This window comes from Sander vitreus, chromosome 8, assembly GCF_031162955.1.
Source record: "Sander vitreus isolate 19-12246 chromosome 8, sanVit1, whole genome shotgun sequence".
Classification (NCBI taxonomy): Eukaryota; Metazoa; Chordata; class Actinopteri; order Perciformes; family Percidae; genus Sander; species Sander vitreus.
Genome location: NC_135862.1, coordinates 35,948,580 through 35,972,529, shown reverse-complemented (window position 1 = coordinate 35,972,529; position 23,950 = coordinate 35,948,580). Strand labels below are relative to the sequence as shown.

Sequence of the window (23,950 nt, the reverse complement as noted above, 5' to 3'; positions counted from 1 at the left end):
TAATTAATTAAGTATTGCACACTCACTCTTTTCTCTGTTATGCTCCATTGCATAGTGGCAAATTCTCACATGCACTGCTGTCATGTGTTTAATATTTGTTTAATGCTCCTTTGCACTATTCCATTTACAAACTGTATAGACTCTGTACTACACTCAGTATTTTTACTTGGACTATTGTATTGTATTGCGTTACTGCCATACTACTTAGACATCACATTGCACAAACTGTTTATTGACTCTGTTTGATCTGTATTTTTGGTAGACTCTTTACTGTATTTTGTATGTTTATATTTTGCGTATTTAATGGGTAACTCTATGATGACAGCCACCATACTGTTTCTAGCTTATAAAGTTAAAAAACTTACTTTAACGTGCTGCAGACAGAGCAACATTCATTTGGAGTTGTGTTTCTGGCTACATGACAAATGTTAAGTCCAATATTCACTCTCCTTATGCTCTGTTTTGGTCTCCACCAACTCCTGAGAAAATAATCTGGCCCTTTCACTGCTAGATGTTTGACTTTCTTTACCTGCTAGTTGCTTTCACTTTCATATTACATAGTCATATGACTCAAGGCTGTAATCATTTTTAATTATAATATTTTTTTCAGTTGTATTGGACAACAAACTATGAAAACAAGATGAAAAAACTACAAAGAAGACGACAAAACATGCTAATTCTATTCTGCCCCATATCAGCAGTAAAACTTTTACTGGACTTACTTACAGATATTACTTCTTAAATCTGATACTGGCCAAAATTAACAACATGTTGATAAACTGTCTCATATGTAAGCCTGTATGTCATGCTCTAAACACAGCAATAACACATTTTATGAATATATTGCTCTAACTTTGCACATACAATATTTGATACATTGATGTTTTCACATCCTTTCCATTGTTCATTGTATTCCACTGTTGTACACTTCTGCTTTATACTCTCTCATGGTGATTTTCCCCACAGATCATTTACATGTTTTCCTCTTTCTCTGACCTGGACAGTATCAGTGTAGTCACACAGAGAATCTGCTGCCGTTCACAGTGACCTCTTATCTTTAGCAACCCACAGCCATTCAAATATACGCAGTACAATGTATCAAACTCGGACTGTGATCATACAACTGTGGTTACTTTCCTGTTTACACTAAATCAAAGGCTTTCTGTTCTGATGAGATTATTCAAGCTCTGCTCCTCCTCCTCCTGGTCAAACATTCACTACTGCCTGTTGATTAATGGCAGCATGTCTGTTGTTACATCATATAACGTGTTAGAGGAATGCTTATTTGTGTGGTGAACATGTGTGGAGTATCTAGAAAGTTCACCAAGCTTGAGTGATGCCAGTGTGCATGTTCAGGTTGGACTCACAGGGATATGTGCTTATGTATGCCTATATACAAAAAGAGTATCAAATCCAAGTGACGCCTATGCCAATAACTGGAAATATGAAAAAGGAGAAATGCACAGAGGTGTGTCGCCAGACCAAAAGAGTCTAATCTTGGCCTTTGCAAGTCCTCGCTCTCGCGTTGGCCAACTTACCCTCCAGCGTTACTTCTTTCCCCGCCTTCTTAAGCGCCTGCACCGCCAGGTCGTGTGTTGCCTCCCGGAGGTCGTTCCCATTCACCGACATGATCGCGTCGCCCACCCGAAGAGCCCGGCTCTGATCGGCGGCGAGCCCCGGGAAGATCTTGGAGATGAGGATGGGCATCCGGTTCTCGCGGCCCCCCTTGATACTTATCCCAAGCCCGCCAGACTCCTGTTTGACAACTCGGACTTTACGCACAGCTTCCGAGGGGCCGTCCAAACCCAAACTGACGGGAATGTCGCCTTGTCTCGACCCGAAGCTGGACCCGGGACTCCCGTAGCTAGATCCGGGGCTTCCGAAGTCAGAGTTTGTGCCGTTATTCGGGTACTTCCCGGGGCTGTTTAGACCGTCGTATTGACCCCGACTGACAACCCCGCGCCCCGGGCTGCCGCTGCGCCCCCTACCCCCATGGTTCTGGTCCTGACCCGGGGTCTGACCACGTCCAAGGTTCCCCGGACTCGTTCCCGGGTCGTTTCCGTTCGACATGCCATTTCGCAGGCCCGCCGAAGAGTTGTTGTAGTCCCAGTGATTTCCCCCCTGTCCGGTTCCCTCCGCTTCGGCCGTTAAAGTCAGCGTTTCTCGGGTGAGTTCAGCGGTCACTCGGATCCAGCGGTCTCGGAGCAGAAGGTCCAGTTGACCATTTTTGTCCGCTCTGGTCCAAATTGCCATTCCTAGACGGTAGCCTGCTCCGAGGCGGGCCGCTGCTTTCACACTAAACTCATCATCAACTTTTTCCTCTTTTTCAGAGTGCGCACAAGCAGCGACTAGGCTACACTGGCCCGCGTCGACACACCCACTCACACTGCGACTGCAGGCAGAGGGAGGGCGAGAAAAAAAACAGAAGAGGACTCCCAAAAAAAAGAGGGAGAGGAAAAGAAAAGAACAACTGGCTGTGACGGGCCAGCAGCCTGAGGGCTTGTTGTTGAGTTCAAGCTCTAAAGCTGTTCGACTTCCACTGGAAAGTTAGCAAGAACAAACCAGCAGAATATCCGTTCAGATCTTTCAAAATAAAGGGTTAGGGTTATTTGTTTTGGGTCAGATTTTGGAGTAATATAAACGACTAAAATTAAAACAACTGCAAACATTGGGTTCAACAGAAATTCTTCACTTGTATTATAAGTCGACTGTCTGGTTGTTCAAACGAAGCAGAGGTTCTTTAGCTAATTACTCGATCGCAAGAGGGGGCTTTGCCCCCCCAGTTGTATTTTCTGCCCCCTTGTTTCAGCATCACATCCATAAAACGTACAAACACATCAACAGCAATCTGTAATGAAAGAGCCTCAAGCTGATAAACTGACTTTTAAATAGTTACTTTGTACTTTGTCGTACTTATTATTATTATTTTTTAAAAACTGCTTAACTGCTTCAAGAAATGCCATATTTGCGTGTTGCAGCAGCACAGGTAAAGCCTGGGTAAAATATAGTTAATTTTATCCTACTTTATGAAAAAAAATAGCTCCCTCGCAATTTCTACCTGCCCTCTTGTATTAGACCATGGGTGCTCTGGAGGTTATCCCCTGCACACCACCCTTCTCTGTGCTGACCAGGTCACAGTGTAAGTCCCATCACATCTGGCCTCTTCCAATCTCTGTCTCAAATCATCTTCACCATTCCCTTTGCAGTTCAGGAGAACAATTAGCAGGTCCTGTGTAACCAGTGTAGTTGCTTTCCCAGATGTTCAATTGGCCTTACATGCCAGTCTGCACACAACAGAGGACTTGAAATGCATCGACATGTCACATCCAAGCATGTTTGATCAATTGCGAGCAGAGAGGTTCATTCTTGCTCTTGGGATCAGTATGTGTGACGAAATAATCCTAACCCAAGGCTGACTCAGCCACCAGGAGTCAGTGGACGGCTGACGAATGATCACAGATGCATTTACATACTATAAGTCATTTTACCCTGGCTCCGGGCCTGCACTCGATGTAAAACAAATTCTATCTCTTGTTGTTAGAAAAACGCACAAAGACAAGAAGAAAAAACGTAATGATCATGTGTTACAGCAACACAAAACACAGGCTAAGATTGCAGGTGGATAAGGAAGGAAGTACACAAAAAGCATTCAAATGTTATCTGCTTTTATTTCGAAAGTATAATCACCTAACTTCCGGTTGCATTCTATTTCATTCATTGTATCTTCACGCAGCTTGTCAATGTGAAGAAGAGTGAACTGAGAGCCGATGACAGACAGATACAGCCAATAGAAGTGTAGATCATTTATTCATGATGATAGACGCGGGGCGTCCATAGACATAGCATAGCATTATAGATCCACTAACTGGGGACAAAACCTACTTAAGTTTGACACTTTTCAACACTTTGTTTTCATATGCTGGAAGGTTTTAATGCCATTCCCCAAAGTAGAAAGTCAATAGAACTGCAGGCTGTCAAGATGCAACTGTTGGCACTGTGTTCATTGTCCTTGCAGCCAATAACATCCCTATCTAAACAACCACAATGCTTTGTTTTATAGACATACTCTAAGTCTATATAAAGATGTACGGAACAGGATTAGGGCCAGATGTGAAAAATGTATTTGAGTTTAAACTCATAATTCAGAGAAAAAAGTCTGACTGTCGTCCCAGAACTTGGGATTTCTCATAATTCTGACTTTAAACTCAGAACATGTAATACATGTATATACATATCCTACACGTATCACATGTGGCCCTAATCCTCCATAAAGAAGCATTAGCATTTGATTATCTGCTGTCTATTCTGCGTCCATGTTAGTCAGCGGTTTTCTTTTGTTAAAACCAAGTCATTCATTGTGTCACAGAACAACCGTTTAATGATCACCGGGAAAGTCAGGCTGTGATGTTGAACTTTTCATCTCTGGCCGTTATATATCAGACTGGAAGTTAATCCCAAAGCAAGAACTCCCTCAGGCCATGTGTGTTGTTTTCCTTTTGTTGTGTTCACAAAAATGTAATTTTAAGATTATTTTCTTGAGAGGCTTGTGATCATAATAATAACAATTATGTTATTTATATTTAGCCATCTCTTCTGTAGTGTGATAAAGTGATTTCCTAAAATTACAGCGGGACAGACACTATAACATGTTTCTTAATGATTACACATTAATTGGAAAGTTATTGCGTTTAATACAATGTCTCCATCCAGAGTTTCTGCGTAATGTAGACGATCACATGGCCACAGGTGTCACTTAGCTTAGATTCTAGACAGTAAAAAAACAATAAGTTAATCAATCAGACTTTATCTGTATAGCACATTTCATACCAGTGGTGTAGTCTCCGTGATACGAAGGTATCCGCCGTATACCCACTAAGAAAGCTCCAGGATTTTCATATACCCACTTTTTAAATTAAAAATGCGCAAAGGCACGTAACAACATACTTTCCATTATAATTTTGATATATTTTGAATTGTCATCTTTGTTTTTTTTTCTTCGCATAGGCTAAATAAAGTTTTTAAAAAAAGTTTTTTTTTTTTTTTTTTTTACCGTGAATTGGTGCATAAAAGTGTGTCAGAATGCAGGAAATTAAGTCTTTGACGCTCAAGATTTTCCTAGGGGAGGACACTCAGACCCCCCACTATGCTTTTTTCCCCACAAACAACAGAGCAAACAAAAAGAGCAAAACTATTTTCTGAAGAATTGTCTTGAAAACCGGTCAAATTGGACAACATTAGGGTTCATTTTCAATGAAAAGAACTCAGCTGCTGCAACCGTCATGTTGTTAAAGCTCTGTCTATCTATAAAGAGATTAGACTGGTCAGTTTAAATCTATACAATTAAGCAGCACCACAAACTGCAGCCTCCTGCATGACCACATACTGTAGTTTGAATCAACATCTCTCTAAAACTGAACATTTGGAAGGATTAACTGTTGTTTTACTGTTATATTACACTGCATTATTTTGAGCTAGCTGACCCTAATACGTGACAACTGGGTTTGTTCAGCAGAACATTACTGGTTTCCTTGTCTTGTTCAAACAACTTGATGAGTTGAGTAATGGAAAACCTAATGTGTGTTCACTGGACAGGCTCATAAAATGAAATAAAACAGGAGTTATAAATCTTAATCCCATTAGCCTGGTTACAGACCTCTGAACTTAGTTTTCTCTCATGGTTGTGGTTTTCTGTTGTGATTTGTCCTGTTTAGTTTAGTAATTCATTCTCTGTTTCCTTGTTGTTTACCACCTGGTGTGTCTCTGTAGACACCTGCTTTGTGTCTTTGTGTTATCAGTCCTTGTAGTATTGTTCCCACTGTTTCCTGTTTTATGTTGTCTATTCATTCCCTGTGTGTCAATGTTAATGTTTCCGTTTGTTCATGGCTCTGTGTTACCAGTGTTCTTTCTGTGTTCTCTGGTTTTCCTTGTTCTATCCATGTGTATGTCTCATGCTTGAGTTTGCTGTTGTACTTTGTAGTTTGGGTATGTCCCATAGCACGGCTACCCGCAATGCTGCGCTCATGTATCCTCGCTCATAGCTCCTCGGTGATCCCTCACAGAACCACCTCCGGTTCAGCCGAGGACCGAGGAGCTATCAAATGAGGATGATGAGATCAGCCTCTGTTTCTCCTGCGTCATGTTTTATTTTACTTCCTGCCATGTGTTTTGGCATTGAAAGCCTGGAAAACATCAGAAAAAAAGCTTTGAAAAAAGCGTCTAACAAGGCGATAAAAATATTTTTTATATTGAAAAAACCATCCAAAATGTTTTGACTTTCAGTTTTGACCCGGGAGGACAACACAATGGTTAAAAGAGAGACTGAATAAGTAAAAGATAATAAACAGAAGTAACCACCGCTGTTTACTGACCCTGTTTTCTGGCACATTCTACTGGCAATGGGATAGGAGTCTATCACCTATTTTAAGCAAGTTTTCCCACGTTTAAAAACTTTATCTTGATGGAAAAAGGGTATGAGAGATTGTGGATGGCAGGGGCCCCACTTTGGGGACTGTTTCCTAAATTTTTTAGGCATGTGCCGACAGGAAGTGCATCATAAAGATGTTGAGAATTTGACTTTCACTTCCAAGTTCAACACTAAAGAACAGAGGGAAATAGATGGATGTAATTAATCTGCTGCACATTAAGGACCTATATGTTTTGTATAAATATCTAGTTCAAATAACTAATCAAGACAACGTCCCTGCTCAGTTCCTCTATCTATTGTAGTTGTTAAGACTTTTTTATTGTCCCAAAGGACATTTTTCTTGGACAAACAATATCTGCTCTTTTAAGAATTCGACACAACATAGTACACACATACGGACATAAAGTACACAGACTGTTGCATCACTCTGCATAGACATGCTCATGTTGCATGGAGAGACTGCCACTAGCCAACAAAACTGCACATTGCCCTTTGTACAACACATCATAATGGTCATATTTTGTGCAGTAAGGGTAAATCCTGGTAAAAGAATAAGGTTCCTCAGATGAGGTAAGAGTAATTTAAAAGTTGTGTTCAGGCCTTTGATTAAAAATGGTTTTGTATGTACCAACAAAATGCTCTTTTAATCACCCTACAAGAGTGGATTCATTGGCTATTACTTTTGCATATTTAATCTTTACCAATGGGATTTTTCTCCCAAGAAAGAAACATTTATTCCATTTATTTATGAAGTGCACTCTGTGACCATTTATGCTGTTATGTGGCTAAACACATCATGCACAAGTGAACAGTAAAACCCAGACAGAGCACTTGGTCGTGTTTGTCATTAGATTTTATTGCAGTTGAGGTTTACTTAGTGTTTACAAAACCAGAGCAGATTGCAAGCGTCCATGGGGAGTGAGAGAGGCGGGAGTTTCATCTGCTCGCTTGACATCAACATCATCATCATCATGCTGCGTCAGTCTGTAGCTTCACCACCGATACATTCACAGTGTCGCCGCTGTCATACGTCATCCAGCTGTACCTGGGACTTTATAAGCACGTCTAAAATGCAAAAGAAGCCTCGTTATGCAGCAGCCACTCATTAAAAATCCCTTTTTGGATGATTCAAAATAAATGTCATTATGCTGTGTGTACAAGCTTATCATTTTACAATTCGGTTTCTGTGTCCTATGTTACATTCATGACAAGAACAAGGCAACCACAGAGAGCTAAAATGCTAGGGTTACATGTTGACTCTTTGCTGCGCAGCTTCTGTCCTCAAACTACCAGCACCCAACACCACCTCCGCCTTCTTCTCTCTCAGTGTTTACTCCCATAACCACCGGTACTTCCCCTCGTCTGTCCTCGCCTCCCAGATGCTTGCCTCCCAGCAGCTGTGAGCATCAGGGAGCGGAGATAAGGCAGATACAGACAGAACTGCTTCTTACTCAAACCTATAAAGTATAGGGGGGGGGTGTGTGTGTGCGTGTGAGCACATCTGCTGGGTGAGATGGTGAGATATGGAAGATGATGTAGTTAGGAATTGGATGGTGAGGGGATGGTGGTTAGAGTTGCTAGAAGGGTTCTATACAGCTCCAGGGGGAAACAATCTTTAGGTTTATACTGTATATCAGCATAACAATTAAATAACGCAATTAAAGCTCCAACCCAGCACCAACAATATTTAAAGACCCTCCCTGGATTATGTATTAATATTTATTTGAACCAATTTCATGGCTATTGCTGATGTGCATACACCACGTGAACCCTTAAAGAACCCTACTTTCTCTGTGTGTGTACACAGTGTAGTGCAGGAGCACAACTCATTATGAGTGTGTGTGTGTGTGTGTGTGTGTGTGTGTGTGTGTGTGTGTGTGTGTGTGGGCAGAAAGGGATAAAAAGTCATTCTACTCATTGGTTCGCATTGTTGATAGTCTTGGTGTGGAACTGCAGCGAATGAGACGGCGATGACGCATGAAGCCGCTGCTGTTGCTGCTGCTGATGGGACTGGGGAGGGAGCTGGGGGTGACACTGTGACTGTGGGTGAGGTGGAGGGTGACACTGAGGGTGAGGTTGGGGAGAATGTGGATCAGGGCAAGTGTCGAGGTGTGATTGGTGTTGCAGCTGTGGTCTCTGAGGGGCAGCAGCAGCAGCAGCTTTGGCCTCCCTCTTGGGAGTGTTGTTGAGGATGTCCAGACTCCGGCGGCTGGAAGAAATGACGTCTGCGACGAATTTGGTGCATTCGGCGCAGATGTCACGCAGCGTGCAGCCGTGGGCATACAGGTGGGGGAACTCCTCCTCCACTGAGCGGCGGGATAAGCTGCGCAGGGACCTGCAGAGGGACAGCAAGGATTGGAAAAAGGTTTCTCATTTTATATCAATACAAAGGTGGAGCATAGTTAATGTAATAGGCTGCGTCCTATATTCCACACTAACGTGCCATTTAGTAGCTAAAACAGTATGTGTCATTTTTTTAGTCTGTCCTAAATCTTAGTATGGAACCAATAGTACAGTCACACTCTGTGCTCTTGTTCACTGAGTATATTGTGACACTTATAATTTAACGCTTGTGTTATGTTACCGTCAACCATATTTGTGTGTTTTTTTTTTTTTTTTTAACGTTTTCAACATTTATATCACTTTTTCCAAAGATTTTCTCACTTCTTCAATGTTTTTGGTGATTTTTCTGACGTTTTGTGCCCTTTTTCCAAAGTTTTTGACGTAAGGTTGCGGTGTTTTTGACTTCTTTTTCATTATTTGTTGCTTTTCCAGACATTCTGTCATTTGTTTGTTGTTGTTTTTTTACATTTCTTGCGCTTATTTCGACGTCCCATATTTTCTGGTATAAAAAAACTTTAAAAATGAGTCAAGTTTGACCCGAGGACAACATGAAGGTTAATATCTTTTTGTGGCAGCATTTTAAAAAGTGAATACATTATGATTGACTGTCAAAAAGATAAACACATACTGTAACTGTAATTTCTCACAGTCACTCAGCTGAGCAGCTGGAAAAAAATAAAGCTAGACTATTTTCTTGTTTGCATTTCGAAGCTTATTTAACATGAACACACAACACGATCAATTGTGCAACAAATGAAAAGAAAGATGGAACCAGCACAGTCACTAACGAAAAGATTAAGGTCATCTTTTCTGATTAAAATAAGGCTAACATTTGCAGTTAATAAATCCTACTATTTCTGTCCTGATAGCTGTGCGGCCCGGTGCTGATGAAAGGTGTCACCATGCCTGCATACAGTACTCTCACTCTAACTCATTGTCTTGCGCTTTCACTTCATCCCTCTTTCCGTCCATCTCTTACTCTCATTTCCTTGTCTGTCTTCACACAGGCACAAGGAGTGAGGATATTAATGACAGCTGGGTAATTACGTAATGGCCGCTTAGAGGCCTCAGAAGAGGCACTGAACTGATTATATAACAAAAGGATGGGGGGGAGGGGATTGAGTAGGAAATCTGCTATTGGTTGAGGTAAGCACAGAGGCTGTTTGTGCTTAGGTTGGTGAAGGTTAGCAATCAGTGGCTTGGCGGAGGGGCAGACTGTAGCAGATTGTACATCCCCGATTCCTTTCCTCGCCTCCCCTCCTCACGTCAGACAGTGCATCTCATAGTCTATATCCATGACCTTCCACTTCCGGGGTTGCGCCATTGCTGCCGGAAATTTGGCTGGATGTCCCGTCACCTTCCTCTGTCTCTGCGTTGGTGTTCTAACCTCTGGTGGATTTGTGAGAACTATGGTTAACTGCTCCTCAGATCTCTGCAGGGTAAATCCAGACAGCTAGCTAGACTATCTGTCCAATCTGAGTTTTCTGTTGCACGACTAAAACTACTTCTGAACGTCCACATGTTCCACCAAAATAAGTTCCTTCCTGAGACTATTTAGCAGAGACACCGTGGCTCCGTCTGGAGCTTAATGACTTAAAGAAATGCCAATAAACCAGAGCACGTATTTGTCCCATCCCGGGAATGCTGTGTGGAAGCGAGACTATGCATCTCATAACCCTTAAATTCAGCCGAGGACTGAGGAGTCGAGGAGCTATCAAATAAGGGTTATGAGATGCAGCCTTAGTCCCGCCCACAGGAGATTGGAGCCGAGGAGTCGAGGAAGAGAAGCGAGGAGAGAGTCATCGAGGCAAAAGCCATTTAACAAAATAAGACATCTTTGCTTGGAGCTGTCATTTTAAAGCAATATATAACGTGTGGCGAGTTCTTTTCCCCTCCGGTGGGGGGGAAACTTAAATGCGCTCTGTCTCTATACAGTGTATGACAAAACAATGGTGAGCGCAGAGCGGATTTTTAAAGCTAGCACCATCATCAGGTCAAATTGTCATTTGTCTAAAGCCCAGTTTAGACCAAAAATTCACGATGAGAGGAGTTGAAACTTGCAACTTCTTGCAACGAGCCGATCTGCAGCGTTCTGAAAGCTGCCAGTTCACACCAATGAGACGAGATGAGACGGTGGATCATCTCCATAACAACGCCTCTTTGCACTTCCATTCTAACTTCTGACTTTTAGGCTTTTTTGTAGCTGGATATATCATTTGTTGTGTCTAAATATGAATGTGGATAACGTTAGTGATAGTGAGATGCTTGAGTAGTTTATAGCTGACTTCTCTATTGGCTGTTGAAACAGGCGACGTCTTTTACGTTCTAAAACCAGCCTCTGGAGACTTGAACAGCTGAATCGCAGCAAAACCATCAGCTGGTTTGAACATGCTGATGTTAGACACAGCACATGCTAGTTTGTCTATTAGATTATGAGATATATATTTTAACGATTTGAAACGCAAGTAGCTTTGTGGGCGGATCTCGGGCGCTGTTGCTATTATACCGGCGGGATAAATGACTCTTGCGCCCGACGCATCGGCACATGCAGTTCAACATCACATCTCCTTAAGTCCTCTAATCTTTCCTCATTTATGTCATCAACACATCCATGATTCATGGAAATGTTGTGTAAACAAGGTCATATTTTTATAGGAATTTTTATTTTTATAAGATAGGGCCCATGATGTCTGAAATATTGAAATATTGAAATTGAAAAATGGTGGCACCATTTTGGACCAATGGAGAGTCCAAAATGCATAGGGTGGCACTTCTGAGGAGTATGAATGTGATCAATAAACCTTGTGACAAATTGGCGCTTAGATTGCGATATTTCTTAAAATTACGCTATGCGACCCCTCGTCACAGGTTGCATATGTCACAGGGTGTGGCCAGTTCAAACAAAGGTAGTTAGATTATTTCATTTCAAAGATTTTAGGGGCCAAAAATCAAGTTTATGTTATTTTCCAATGCACCTGCACAGAATAAGTTTTGGATGTGTGAGTTGTTTCTTCAAAAAAGGGGCCAAAAACCAAAAAGCCTCCAAGCGGATAGTATAAATAGAACTACTATGCGTCCGCGGTATCCGCAGCTGTCTGTTTGGGAGTACAGTATAATTGAGCCTTTACACTCTCTGTGGTGGGTCTATAGATAAACGCAGACTCACTTATAGACTTGGCTTTTGTGTCCATGGCTCTTTGGGGCGCTGTGGAAGCCTACAGTGTACACAGGAATATGGGCCATCTTCTTCGAGGGAATCTTCATCTGGAGCAGAGGCACAAGAGGAAAACAATGAGAAAGAGAAAAGAGAAGAGAAAGAGAGCTTTATTGTGAGGAGACACAACAGGCTTTAATAAAGTATTTAGAGAGTCTCCAAGTGCAGCCGATTGATTCAAAATACACAAAAACTAAAGAACGCCACACTTACACAGCAACTAACCATGACAATTAGCTGTCACACTAATCCCACAGTCACAAATGAACATAATCTAATCAAACACAGTCCTCCAACCCATACGACCACATTGGTCATTGTTCCTAACCTCTAATATGACTCGCAGGAGTGTTTTCTAAATTAGTACCCCTACCGGTGGTAGGAGGTCACATGTCCTCATAACTAAACGTAATGGTTACAGTTTAAAGGACCTCATGTTATGCTCATTTATTAGGTTCATAATTGTATTTAGAGTTTGTACCAGAATAGGTTTACTGTACATGGTTTCATTTTCAAACAACACCATATTTTTGTTGGGAGGCGCACATGTGCAGTACCTAGGTAAAGACTAGGATATACGACGTATAGAACAAATCGAGTTTCAGGTACAGATCGGGCAGTGACAGGGTTGCTCCCTACGCGGACTTTGTAGCCCTTTATACTATGTCACCTGACTACGGCAACTAGAGCTCGCCACCACAATAAACGTAAATATGGGTCGTTATAAACGGCTTGGACAAATGACCTATGGGGTCGTTTTTGGGGGGGAGGAAAGTCTCTGTATTTCAACTAAAATAATGTTACAAAACACAAATGAGTCACAGCACCCCAACAAAGCACACACATCATTTATAACCACAAAAAAAAACAAAAAAAACACACAAACTCCAAACAGCCTAAATTTCAAACCTACAGAGCACAGAACCAGACATCCAACACGGGCTGGGACTGAGGCAACAGATCAAAACCGACAAAAGAACAACAGAAGAAATGACGTCAACAGAAATACCAGCCGCTTCACTAAACAATGTACTGGGATTACATTTCACTGGAATTGCACCTTGTACGATTTCATGTGACAAATAAAATTGATTGACTTGACAAACTAAAATAATGTGTTAAGTGGTACAATATACAATTTTGCAAAGCAATTACATAGCCAAATAAGCACAGAACCATACAGCTAAAAACATTTGATTGCCATCACTAACACATACTATAAGTTCTTAAGGTTACCTTTGCACTGCAGGAGCTGCAGACAGATCTGTAAGAGAACCAAGTAGGAATCAATACACCTGTATTCCTGAATGTCAAACGGATAAGAAGTAAGATGTTTCCTAGCTTGTATCATAAAATGACCAAGATAAATCGGCAGGGGTTAACTGGGCTGTTGATCATTTCCACTAATAATAATTAGCTTCACTATTAAAATAATGCCTTGTCGTGATTTTAGACCACCATAGCTTAAAGGGTAACTACTGTTTCTTTTTTTCATCCTGGACCCTATTTTACTATGTTTTTTGTGTCTAAGTGACTGATGGGAACAACAATCTTTAAAATTAGTTCAGTATTAAGAGTGAACGCTGTAACCGACAGCCATAGACCGGGCTGCAATGTAACCCTGTAGGGCAAATGTGCATTGTCAGTTTGGTCCACTAAAAGTTCTGTTTTTGCCGCTGACAGACTCAGATTATTATTCTAAGTGTCTGACAACATTATGGAAATGATCCCTACAGAGATAGACCTTTAAAACCTCTTTGAGACCTTTCTGTTTAACCAGAAACAGCTCTGAGGTCACTAACGCTAAACCCACCAGACTCCATTTAAATAATCAGTGCTTTTAGCGTGTATAGAGCCAACATATTTTCACGTGTATTCCTGAACCAACGTCAAAAATTGTTGTTCCAATCAGTCACTTAGACACAAAACACAGACTTTTGTTTTTTTACTTTTGACCCCAGTATTACCTAAAATATTGGCTATGGCCCTGGAACAAACATCATGTAGCATTTAAAGTGTGGATTAAACATTTCAAGAATCCTTAACAGGTGATAGGATAAGTTTTCTCTGATACCTTTTACACAGTAAGCAGGTAGATGGCCATGAGAAGAGAGGGAATTTTACTTTGCAGCAGCAGCAAACCTGAACACACACACACACACACACACACACACACACACACACAAAATTGAGTCCATTTACTGTACACAGTACTGTTACACAGTGACAAATAGCAACAAGAGAAGTTCCACTCCGTTACCCTGCCTCTCTTCAGGTTACTGTAGAGCTCTTTGCTCTGAAGAAACTTCTCCATCTCTGCTTTGACTAGCACTCTGCGCACGTTGATGACCTCATCCACTGTCAACGCGAGACTCTCCACAGGGTGGCTGAACTCCTCCTGAACACAGCCGACAGCAGAAGAAGAGAGGAGATTCGTCAGTCAGTCCACTCAATAGTTCACTCTATAGTGAGCAGTAGATTGATAGATGTCAAATAACAGTTATGTGACATTATGTCACACCAACATTGCAAAAACGAGTCTCTTTGTTATGAACACTACTTTATTTGTTCCACTGTAAGCGTTTTTGAGGACATTCTACCCTGCACTGCATCTATATATTTTTTTGAAGATCATTTTTTTGGGCATTTTGGCCTCTAATTGATAGGACAGCTGTAGCCAGGAAAGGGGGAGAGAGAGAGGGATAAGACATGCAGCAAAGGGCCGCAGATCAGAATCGAACCCTTGGCCACTGCGGTAAGGACTGAGCCTTGGTACATTGGGCGCACGCTCTACCAAGTGTGCTGCCAGGGCGCCCCCTGCACTGCATATATTTAACACAGAATTTCGACGGTTAAGAAATGGATAGCAATAATAAGCGACTTCATAAACACATGGCTGCACAAATGAATGCTGATGTTTCTCTGTGTCTGCTGGATTGTTAATGGTCTTTAATATCGCCGCTCTCTTAACCGTCATTGCAGCCGGGGAATGACTGTAACACTGTAACAGCACTGTAGCTGCACTTTCTACCTAGGGCAGGGCAATATATTGATATTATATCGATATATGAGACTAGATATCGTCTTAGATTTTGGATATAGTAATATCCTAATATGGCATAAGTCCTATCTTTTCCTGGTTTTAAAGGCTGCATTACAGTAAAGTGATGTCATTTTCTGAACTTACCAGACCGTTCCAGCTGTTCTATTATTTGCATTTACCCATTTAGTCATTATGTCCACATAACTGATAATTATTTATCAAAAAGCTCATTGTGTTAATATTTTGTGAAAGCACCAATAGTCAACCCTACAATATCTCCGCAATATCGACATTGAGGTATTTGGTCAAACGTATCGTGATATTTTTCCATATCGCCTAGCACTATTTCTATCTATTTTCGGTATATATTATAGTTGTGACATCACAACCGTACACAAGTCCTGACGGCTCATTTAAAAGGCACCGTTTCTGAATACAAGCTGTGTGCATTTGTCTGTGGTTTGAGCGTTTTAATACTTCGCCGTATTTATATATCACCTTGACCTACTATATAATCGAAGACATGGGACCGTTAAGGACTCAGTAATAGAAGCAAAGGACTGCGATTCCAACTCACCATCCACTGGTGCTCGTCTCCAGCTCTGGAGGCAGACGGCGCCTCTGATCCCTCTGTGGTCTCGTCCACTGAACTCAGAGACAGGCGGGCCGGTGAGGGCGGCAGCCAGCCGTGAACTGGGAGAGAGGCTGGGGGGGGGGGGATGGATGAAAAGTGAAAGAGACAGAGTGGAAATAATGAGAGTTTGACAGGGGGAACTAAAGACGACCAGATCAAATGGTGACACAAATCCCAGTCTAACAAGTCCATGAATTACAGATCAGCCTCTTTCACTCCGCTCCGTCTCAGATCTCAGCCCGTCGGAGTGCTTGTCGATGGACTCTACCACTGTCATGTATTATTCATCGGACTTCAGTGGAGTGATTCAGCCCATGCTGCTGCATCTGTAACGTAGATCCCAGTGAGAGGTGTGCTCAGCCGCTGGTCTATAAAAAGGGAGCTCAGGAGAGGCTCAGTTAACTGATGGCGGGAGGGGGTTAAAAGTAGACCACACACAGCTGGAACTGGGTGCCTCTTCGATCCCTGCAAATGGAAGGTGTCAATTTGGCTCTAATGGAATGTAAACAGGCAGCGAGGAAGGCCGGTAAACATCAGCAGTACATATAATTTGGATCAGCTGCCAGTGACAGCCGGGGCTTACAGGCTTTACGTCCTCACATTGGGTTAAGGCTGGAGAGTCCCCTGTTGGCAGAGCCAAGTTACTACATAATACAATCCATTATTCTTATTAGGGCTGCACAATATGTCGTTTTTTTTATCGTCATCGCGATATCAACTGGCACAGTAAACACATCGCAAAAGACACTCAGAGATGTTAGTTGAAAGAAAATATCAGTAGAAAACTGCACTTTAAAATGTAAGAGTCACTTTTTTAAGTGGCGCCGTTCATATTTAATTCAATGTTCAATAAAAGAATGTTGGAAATTATTTCCTTTCAAATGTTTTAAATTTAACAATGTGTTGTATTTAGGCAGAACACTGAAAGCAGCAGAAATGCAGAAGTGAGTACGTTTGCATATCTGTTTATTTATCGCAAATAATACCTAATATTCAACAGCGTTATTGCATATTTTCCTCACATCGTGCAGCCCTAATTCTTATTGTCTAAGGCTTGTGGCAGGCAGCGGTGGAGTGGATCGGCTTTCAGCCATTTAGAGACCGAGAATGGATTTAGATCAAGTTTTTTCAAACAATTACCTCTGGATATGGACGGCCAGGCTGCTAATGCACGAATCACAGCCATCAAACGGATAACATCCTCCCTGTGGCTTATGTGCAACACACAATTCAAAGCCATTAGCTTCTCCCATCCTTCACTCAGTTAGACTTTATCAGCACATTTTTTTTATATTGGATTAGAATCCATCACAACAGCTTCGTAAGGCAGATGTAATACCGGGCAACTCCGTGTCAGCAAGGGCTGTCAGGACTTCAGCACGATGAGCTGACACGTTATTCAGCTCTTATTTCGGTGAGGTAACAGTAATTTAATGAGGTTAGTGCTTGAGGTATAACTGAGGATAGATTGGAGGCAGTGGGAACAATATGTCTCCACAAAAAGTGAATCATTTTATTGCCTCTTTGTTTGGAATGAAAGCTTTAAAAACATTTTACTTTCAATTGAATAGATATTCTATAGTTACAAGGGGTATGGAAAGAATAGAAGTAGTTGTTGGGGTTTGTCATGACCTTCTAGTTAATGCATGACTGCTCTCCTTTCAGGCCTGAAGGCAGAGGAGCTGGGAACTTTAAAAAGGGTGTTAGGCTAATATATCGATGATCTTAATGCACTCAGATAAACGGTTTGTGGGCACTTGGGTTTAATGTCAGTTTATGGCTAAACTATATGTAAAATCAAAATCCCCACAGACTGAGCTGTAGTAGAACTGGCACTGTGTCTCCTTCTGCGGGAGGAGAATGAAAACAGCATCAAGTGTGAATCATCTGCCACAGAGGGCCAAGAGTCTGCAGCAAACACTACAGCAGATGATCTTTCTTTTTTCAGCCAAAAAGGATAATTTAACCAATTAAAAAGGGCTGCAGCAGTAGGTAGTTGGGATTAAAATGGATAGTTCGGTGTTCAGTGTTTTAGGGTTGTATGAAGCTACTTCTCCATAGTCAGTGTGTTAGCTACAGTAGATGGCGGTCGGCTCGCCCCCATTTTGGAGAAGCAGGCAGGAATACTGACACCGAAGCTAAGCAATGTACCGCTGTGAATGGGGGCAGCAACTAGACCGATTTTAGACACAAAAAACACTATATTAGTGTATGCTATATTTAGAATATTTTCACCGCTTCACCTTGCTGTCAGACAGCCCCTTACCTTTGGCAATACATTTTCCCATATTCCTACACATAAGCAAAACTGTGCAATGCACTGCAGATCAGATCAGCAGGTCAGACTCTCCGTGGTTAATGGAAGAGAAAGCAAATAAAAAACCAGTGATTATAACAGCGACAACTTAATCCCATTCACTCTGGACACAAGAGGATATTATGAGCCAGAGTATACAGGAAGAAGAACGTCTGCAGGGGAAGACTCAACGTGTGTAGGAATACGAAAATGATGCGGTTGACAAAATGTAGTGTCAAAAGAAAAGGGCTGTCTGACAGCAAAGTAAAGCGGTAAAAATATTCTAAATATAGCGTACACTTAAACTGATATCGATGTGTTTTTTTTAACAATTTCTTTATTGATTCTTTGCACTCGCACATTACAACTTCTATCAACATCGGTTACACTATAGGAGCTAAAAAACAAGAAAAACAAAAAAGCTAATTATATGACAGTATCACATGTACAGAACAATGGCACCTCCAGCAAAGCCATGATACGCATAAATACAAAAATAAATAAGAAATGCATTTTTGCTATCACCCTCCAAGACATGCCTCAGTCCTTTTTCTCTTCTGGGGTTCACCACTTATTTAAATTTTAGGTCTCCTTATAACTCCTGTGTCTCTCTTTTAAAATATATATATTGGTCAAATGGTTTCCAGATTTTCTCATAGACCCCCAATTTGTTTTTTTATATAAATGTTAGTCTCTCCATGGACATACATTGCGCCTCCGCAGCGCTGTGGAGGAAGGTCTGGCAATGCGAGACTACTGATACACTGACTATAGAGAAGTACTTCACACAACCACACTTAAAAAGATCCAAACTATCCCTTTAACTAAAAAATATATATATTATATTATATATATAAGATGTACAGTAGGAAAGTACTGTAGGAGAGCACAGGTGTTACCTTGTATTACACTGGAACAACTGATATGTTTTTAGTTGCAATAGTGCCCTCATGTGTTCATTTATGATTCACTTATATATATATATATATATATATATATATATATATATATATATATATATATATATATATATATATATATATATATATATATACACACACACACATTATATTATATTATTATTTATTTATTTTTACTCACAACTCTTTAAGTAAAATTATTTTTCTTGGAATATTTGGGCCCTTTTATCACACACCCCATTTGGAAGATGAAAAGCCTTAATGTGCCTCCTCAATGCATAAAGTGATGGCATTTCTATCAACTTCAGTAAGGTTGGGGAAACAATTAACAAAAGTAGAATTTTAATTTTAAAATGACAGTATCCAGAACGTCAACTGCATTTTCTGTTTCTCAGGTTTTTGGTGTCACGGTTTCAAGTCAAATTTTAGACTTTTTCAGACCTTTTTAAGACCATGATGAATGAAATTTAAGACCTATATCGCGACATTAAAAAAAAGTCTGATATCAGAGTGTGGTAATTAGGGTGACTCACTCATGATATCATATTATAAAAGGTTTTGTCCACATTTAACATCTCACTGTTATGGTGGTTGTCAAATGGTGGTCTGTGTTGTTGTCCCCCCGTTTTTGTCTGATTGTGTTTGTATGGTTGGCAGTTGTTTGAGTTTAAGTTTCTTTATTATGTACCATTTTTTTTATTTTAAATGTAACACCGGGCGCGTTACCTGTTTAAAACTGAAATAGAAAATAAAATGAGTGAAAGAAAGAAAGGCTGACTCACTCATTGGTCATTAGTGGGGGCCCCTTGAAAATGAGATGACACATCTGAAGGGGTTTATCCTGATTTAATTAAATACTAAACTTGAAAATTATTCCCAGGGTCAAAAAATCAACATGATTCTCTATGGAAATCCAGATTAATGTTTTCGAAAATAACTCTTGAATGAATGAATGTTGAGCCTCTGTAGGAGGTATACACACTGTAGTAGTTTTTTTCAAAAGGTTTCCACTATTGATGTCTGGTTTAAACTCTTGATGAGACAAAAAACAATATCGAATGAATGTGTGAAGCAATTAAACTCCATTCATAAAGGTGACAGATCCACACGGAGTGCAGCAAGAGGTGAAGCCACTGTCCCGTTAAGGAAAAGTGCATTTAGTCAAACAGCTTTTTTAGTTAGGGCTACTCGTGGGTGGTAAACCTAAAACCTGCTGCCATCTTGTCTCTCCTGACCTGCCTCTGTGTTTTTGTGCTCTGCCTGTGAGTAAGTGAGTGAGTGAGTGAGTTAATTAGGGATGCACCGATCCGACTTTTTTAGTCCCGATACAGATACCGATGCCAGGGCTTTGTGTATCTGTCGATACCTGATACCGATCCGATACTGTTGTTGAATTAATAATAAACTGTATACCTTCTTAAGCTTATACCTTCCTTCCACCATGTGGAAGAGATTAAAGGCACCAGACTTTCCTAACTAAACATTACTTTCCTAACTAAGACAAAATAACTATATACTATATAGATGTAATGTATTGAATTCTTATTTGTTATTTAAAAAACAACAACTGTGCATTCAAATCGAAAATAGAATGTAATCAAACTTCTTAAAATAAATTTAAATAAATAACAATAATGGGCCTTTATATAGGTTTATAATGGCTTATTCTACTGTCAGGAGTACATAGAATATCACAAATCATCATGTTTACTAAAAGCTTTGATTACTAAAGGGTTTGCGTGGCTCATAAACATTATATAACGTTATATGAAGGAGAATCCATCAAACAGTTACACAATCTAAACTATTTTTTTTTCTGCAAACTGCAAAGTAGTAAAATAAACTCAAATCGAACGAATACACATACAAACAACTTTAACATTGTTTCCCTTTCAAAACAGAAGAGTTGTATAAACACTAGCTTGGCCACAGGTCAGTTAGGTTGTAGTGTGGTTGTAGTGTGGTTGTAGTGTGGTTGTAGTGGGCGACTGAACGTAGCTCCGCTGTCAGCCTAGGGTTAGGGTTAGGGTTATAGGGTTATATTTTTAAGTATTTTATTCACCAGTATGATAGTCTGCATTTATCTTATAGACATATTCTTTTTTTTAAGTATTTTATTCATTTGTATGATTGCCATTACTGTTTAGTTAAAAAAACAAAGTATTTTATTCATTAGCATGATAGTTGATGCAACTTTTACTTTGAAAAGTAGAAGCTCGGGGAAGCTTTTACTTTGAAAAGTAAGAGAGATCTTTTTTAAGCATTTTAAAGTATTTTATTCCAGATGCAAGCTTTTATTTTGAAAAGTAGAAGCTCGGGGAAGGCACCAGGCGTGATGGCATGAGACGGGATGGCATGACACGGGAAGTTCCAGGCTGCAGCCATACAGTCTTGGCCTCCTTCGCTGTTTGAATAATGTTTGTAGGTTGGCAGACGTATTTCAGCGAGGCAAGGCATCTTAAATCCAGAGTTTTAATCATTGCTCTGAACCCGTCTTTCTCAACGGTCTGTAGCGGGACCGTAGCTGGATTTCTCCGCTGCACGCTTGAAGTGACAAATCTTTCACGTTAGCACGGCCAAGTAACGTTAGAGCGACGGGCAACAATAGTGGCTAAATTCTGTCCGATTTTTTAGAAACAAAAAACCTTGCAACAACAGACGGCTCCTCTCTTGAGCATACGCTGTTCTGGTTCTGTTCTCGAATGTGCAGTAGCGACCGGAAACTCTCCCAGCTTAACAGACTGCTATGCTACCTGGCTAGCTAGCAGCTATAATGTTACCCAACATGCCGTTCGGCGGTGTAGCTACATTTGTAAATGTAAAATGATTAGTGTTAGAAACTGTTTAAGTCACAAATTGTTATGTGCTATAGTGTTCTATCCTTTTAAAGAAAGTTAGTTGTGGGTTATTAATTGTTGTTATAAAGTTACTACCATGAGTGAGAAGGGTACACAGTTAACAGGGGTCCCAGTGCTGTGACGGAGGAGGAAAAAAAATAAAAACTGGATCGGCCCGTGGATCTGTTAATTTTTTCCGATCCCCAATCCAGCTATTTTGTCAATATCGGGGCCGATATCTGATCTTAATATCGGATCGGTGCACCCCTAGAATTAATCTTATCAAACTGTTCTTGTTTTTTATGTTGCTGTCTTTTAGCATTAGCCTAATCAACTTGTATTGTATAGGGCAAAATCTGTATGTATTATTGATAGCTTAATTGTTTTACCTCATTTTTAGGGTGACCTCTTACCACCAGGCCTCCAGGCCAATTCTGGCAGATTTTACTTTTATGTATTATTAGTGTGCATTGTCCCTGATAAATAAACCTGAAAATAAAATAAATAAACTGAAGTATAAACCAAGGATAGTCAGTCTCCATTTACACACACTGACCTCTGTGGTTAGGAGGCGGCCCGGCGCCGCTCAGCGTCCTGGACCGAGGCCTCTCCCCCCTCAACCTAACCCCCCCGCCCAGCTGGGCCGACTCAGAGAGCGAAGGAAGCATCTCGGCACGGAGCAAGGCCAGGTCGTGCTCCGAGAAGGAGCGATCTCTTTTCAGAGGGGTGGGGGAGCTCTCTGCCCTCCTCAGCTCCCCGCTGTCTGGAGACTCCTCTTCCTGCAAGGAGAGGGGTGGGGGGGAATGCAGGGGGCAGATGCAGTAAAAGTAAGGCAGCGGGAAACATTAGGAGGGGTTATATGTGAAGGAGGAACATGAAGAAAAGGTAAAGTGAAGAACAGAAGGCGACAGGATAAAAAATGGGCTGCAAATGGAGAATAGTAGTATTGTAGTAGAGTATTGTTAGGCTACATTTACATGACTACGTTTTGGTTTTTTAAGCCAAAAGTGATCTCCGTGTACCAAGTGTTTTAGCTCCAGTAGAAGAGCTATTCATGACCCAATCAGGAGGAGAAACGTTGGCGTCAGTGTCGGTGTTGCCAAAGGTCTCCGTTTGCGGCCGTTGCGACTGCAACACAACCCCGCAGATTCCAAACCAAAACGGGTCAGAAGTGTTTCTAAATGTCTCCGGTTTAGGGGCTGTGTGAATGGGAGGTGTAAACGTAGCAAAAGATATATTAGTTTTTAAAGCAAACCGTAGCCTGTTTTGAATGAACCTAACAAACTGAACCAGGATTAAACTTTCATCGAGTTGATGCAGAGCAGATCTCAAAGATCCACACAATGCATTTGGCTGAGTAACGCTGGATTCTAACATCAGTTTTTGTTCCTTTACAAGAAAGTCCACAGGGTGCCTTTAAGTCAGACTTATTTTAGCCCCCTTTATGAAACAATATCCTGAAAACAAGCCTGGTTTAACTGGTAATCTTGGTTAATGAAACACTCCTCTGAACTTTCAGTCTTCCTTAGCTTCCTCAAAGTCAATCAAAGGGGCGACAATATGTTGTCTGAGTCATGGAGATTTCATAGATTGACCACAAAAATAGCAGTTTTCCTAACTTCATAAAGTCTAGGTCTGCTTGGATTGCTAAACTAAGACTTTAGTTCAGCAATCTTTTTGCCTCAGCAGCCTCAAAAACACACAGCCTCAAAATCCCAATCAGCTTGGCAAATACAGAAATGTAAAGCAAAAAGTCAGTATTACTCAGGCACTGTAAATAATCAAGGGATCATTTTACACCCTAAAATCATTTTCCTGTCCAAATAAAAGGGGACCTAAAAAGATGGGGATCGAAAATCCAATATTTAGCAGCTGCTCCTTCAAGAAATATTTGCAGAATTTAAGTGGCTCATTTGGGCCTGGGAGGATATTTATTAACCCCTTAAAATCCCACCCCCTTTTTCTAGAGGGGTAGTGATGGGGGACAGGGGATGTTTAGGGGCTGATAGCAGGTCAACAGTAGATTCCACATAGGAGTGGTACTCAGCATTTGAAAGCTGGGAACCTGGGGGTTACTTTGACATGCAGCTTAGCACTGTGTCTAGTCATACATCAGAAATAAATATTAATACATTAGTTGATTAATTAATAGGGATGTAACGATACACTCAACTTACAATTTTAAGTTCACGATACGATTTCCTCAATTTTTTTTGAACAGAATGAAATGTCTGAAAAA

At 40.9% G+C, this 23,950-nt stretch overlaps 2 protein-coding genes across 5 annotated transcripts in view; both read right to left on the bottom strand.

Moving 5' to 3' along the window:
• sntb2 (syntrophin, beta 2) overlaps positions 1-2,529 on the bottom strand; it is a 31,434-nt gene extending 28,905 nt beyond the window's left edge. Inside the window, exon 1 of the mRNA XM_078258016.1 lies at positions 1,539-2,529. Within this exon, the coding sequence (XP_078114142.1) occupies positions 1,539-2,253 (715 nt within the window). The 5' untranslated portion in view covers positions 2,254-2,529. The remainder of the gene's footprint in view (positions 1-1,538) is intronic.
• A 4,730-nt stretch (positions 2,530-7,259) lies between these two features.
• The window catches only part of spire2 (spire-type actin nucleation factor 2), a 46,656-nt gene continuing 29,965 nt past the window's right edge, over positions 7,260-23,950 (bottom strand). For 3 of the 4 annotated variants that reach the window (XM_078258014.1, XM_078258012.1, XM_078258013.1), the window contains 7 exons: positions 22,268-22,490; positions 15,602-15,729; positions 14,242-14,379; positions 14,056-14,123; positions 13,218-13,245; positions 11,934-12,031; positions 7,260-8,759 (listed from right to left, as the gene is read on the bottom strand). In XM_078258014.1, coding sequence (XP_078114140.1) covers positions 8,339-8,759; positions 11,934-12,031; positions 13,218-13,245; positions 14,056-14,123; positions 14,242-14,379; positions 15,602-15,729; positions 22,268-22,490 — 1,104 coding nt within the window. In that variant the 3' untranslated portion in view covers positions 7,260-8,338. Of the gene's footprint in view, positions 8,760-11,933; positions 12,032-12,894; positions 12,930-13,217; positions 13,246-14,055; positions 14,124-14,241; positions 14,380-15,601; positions 15,730-22,267; positions 22,491-23,950 lie in introns of those variants that run through there. The other variant, XM_078258015.1, reaches the window with a different exon arrangement.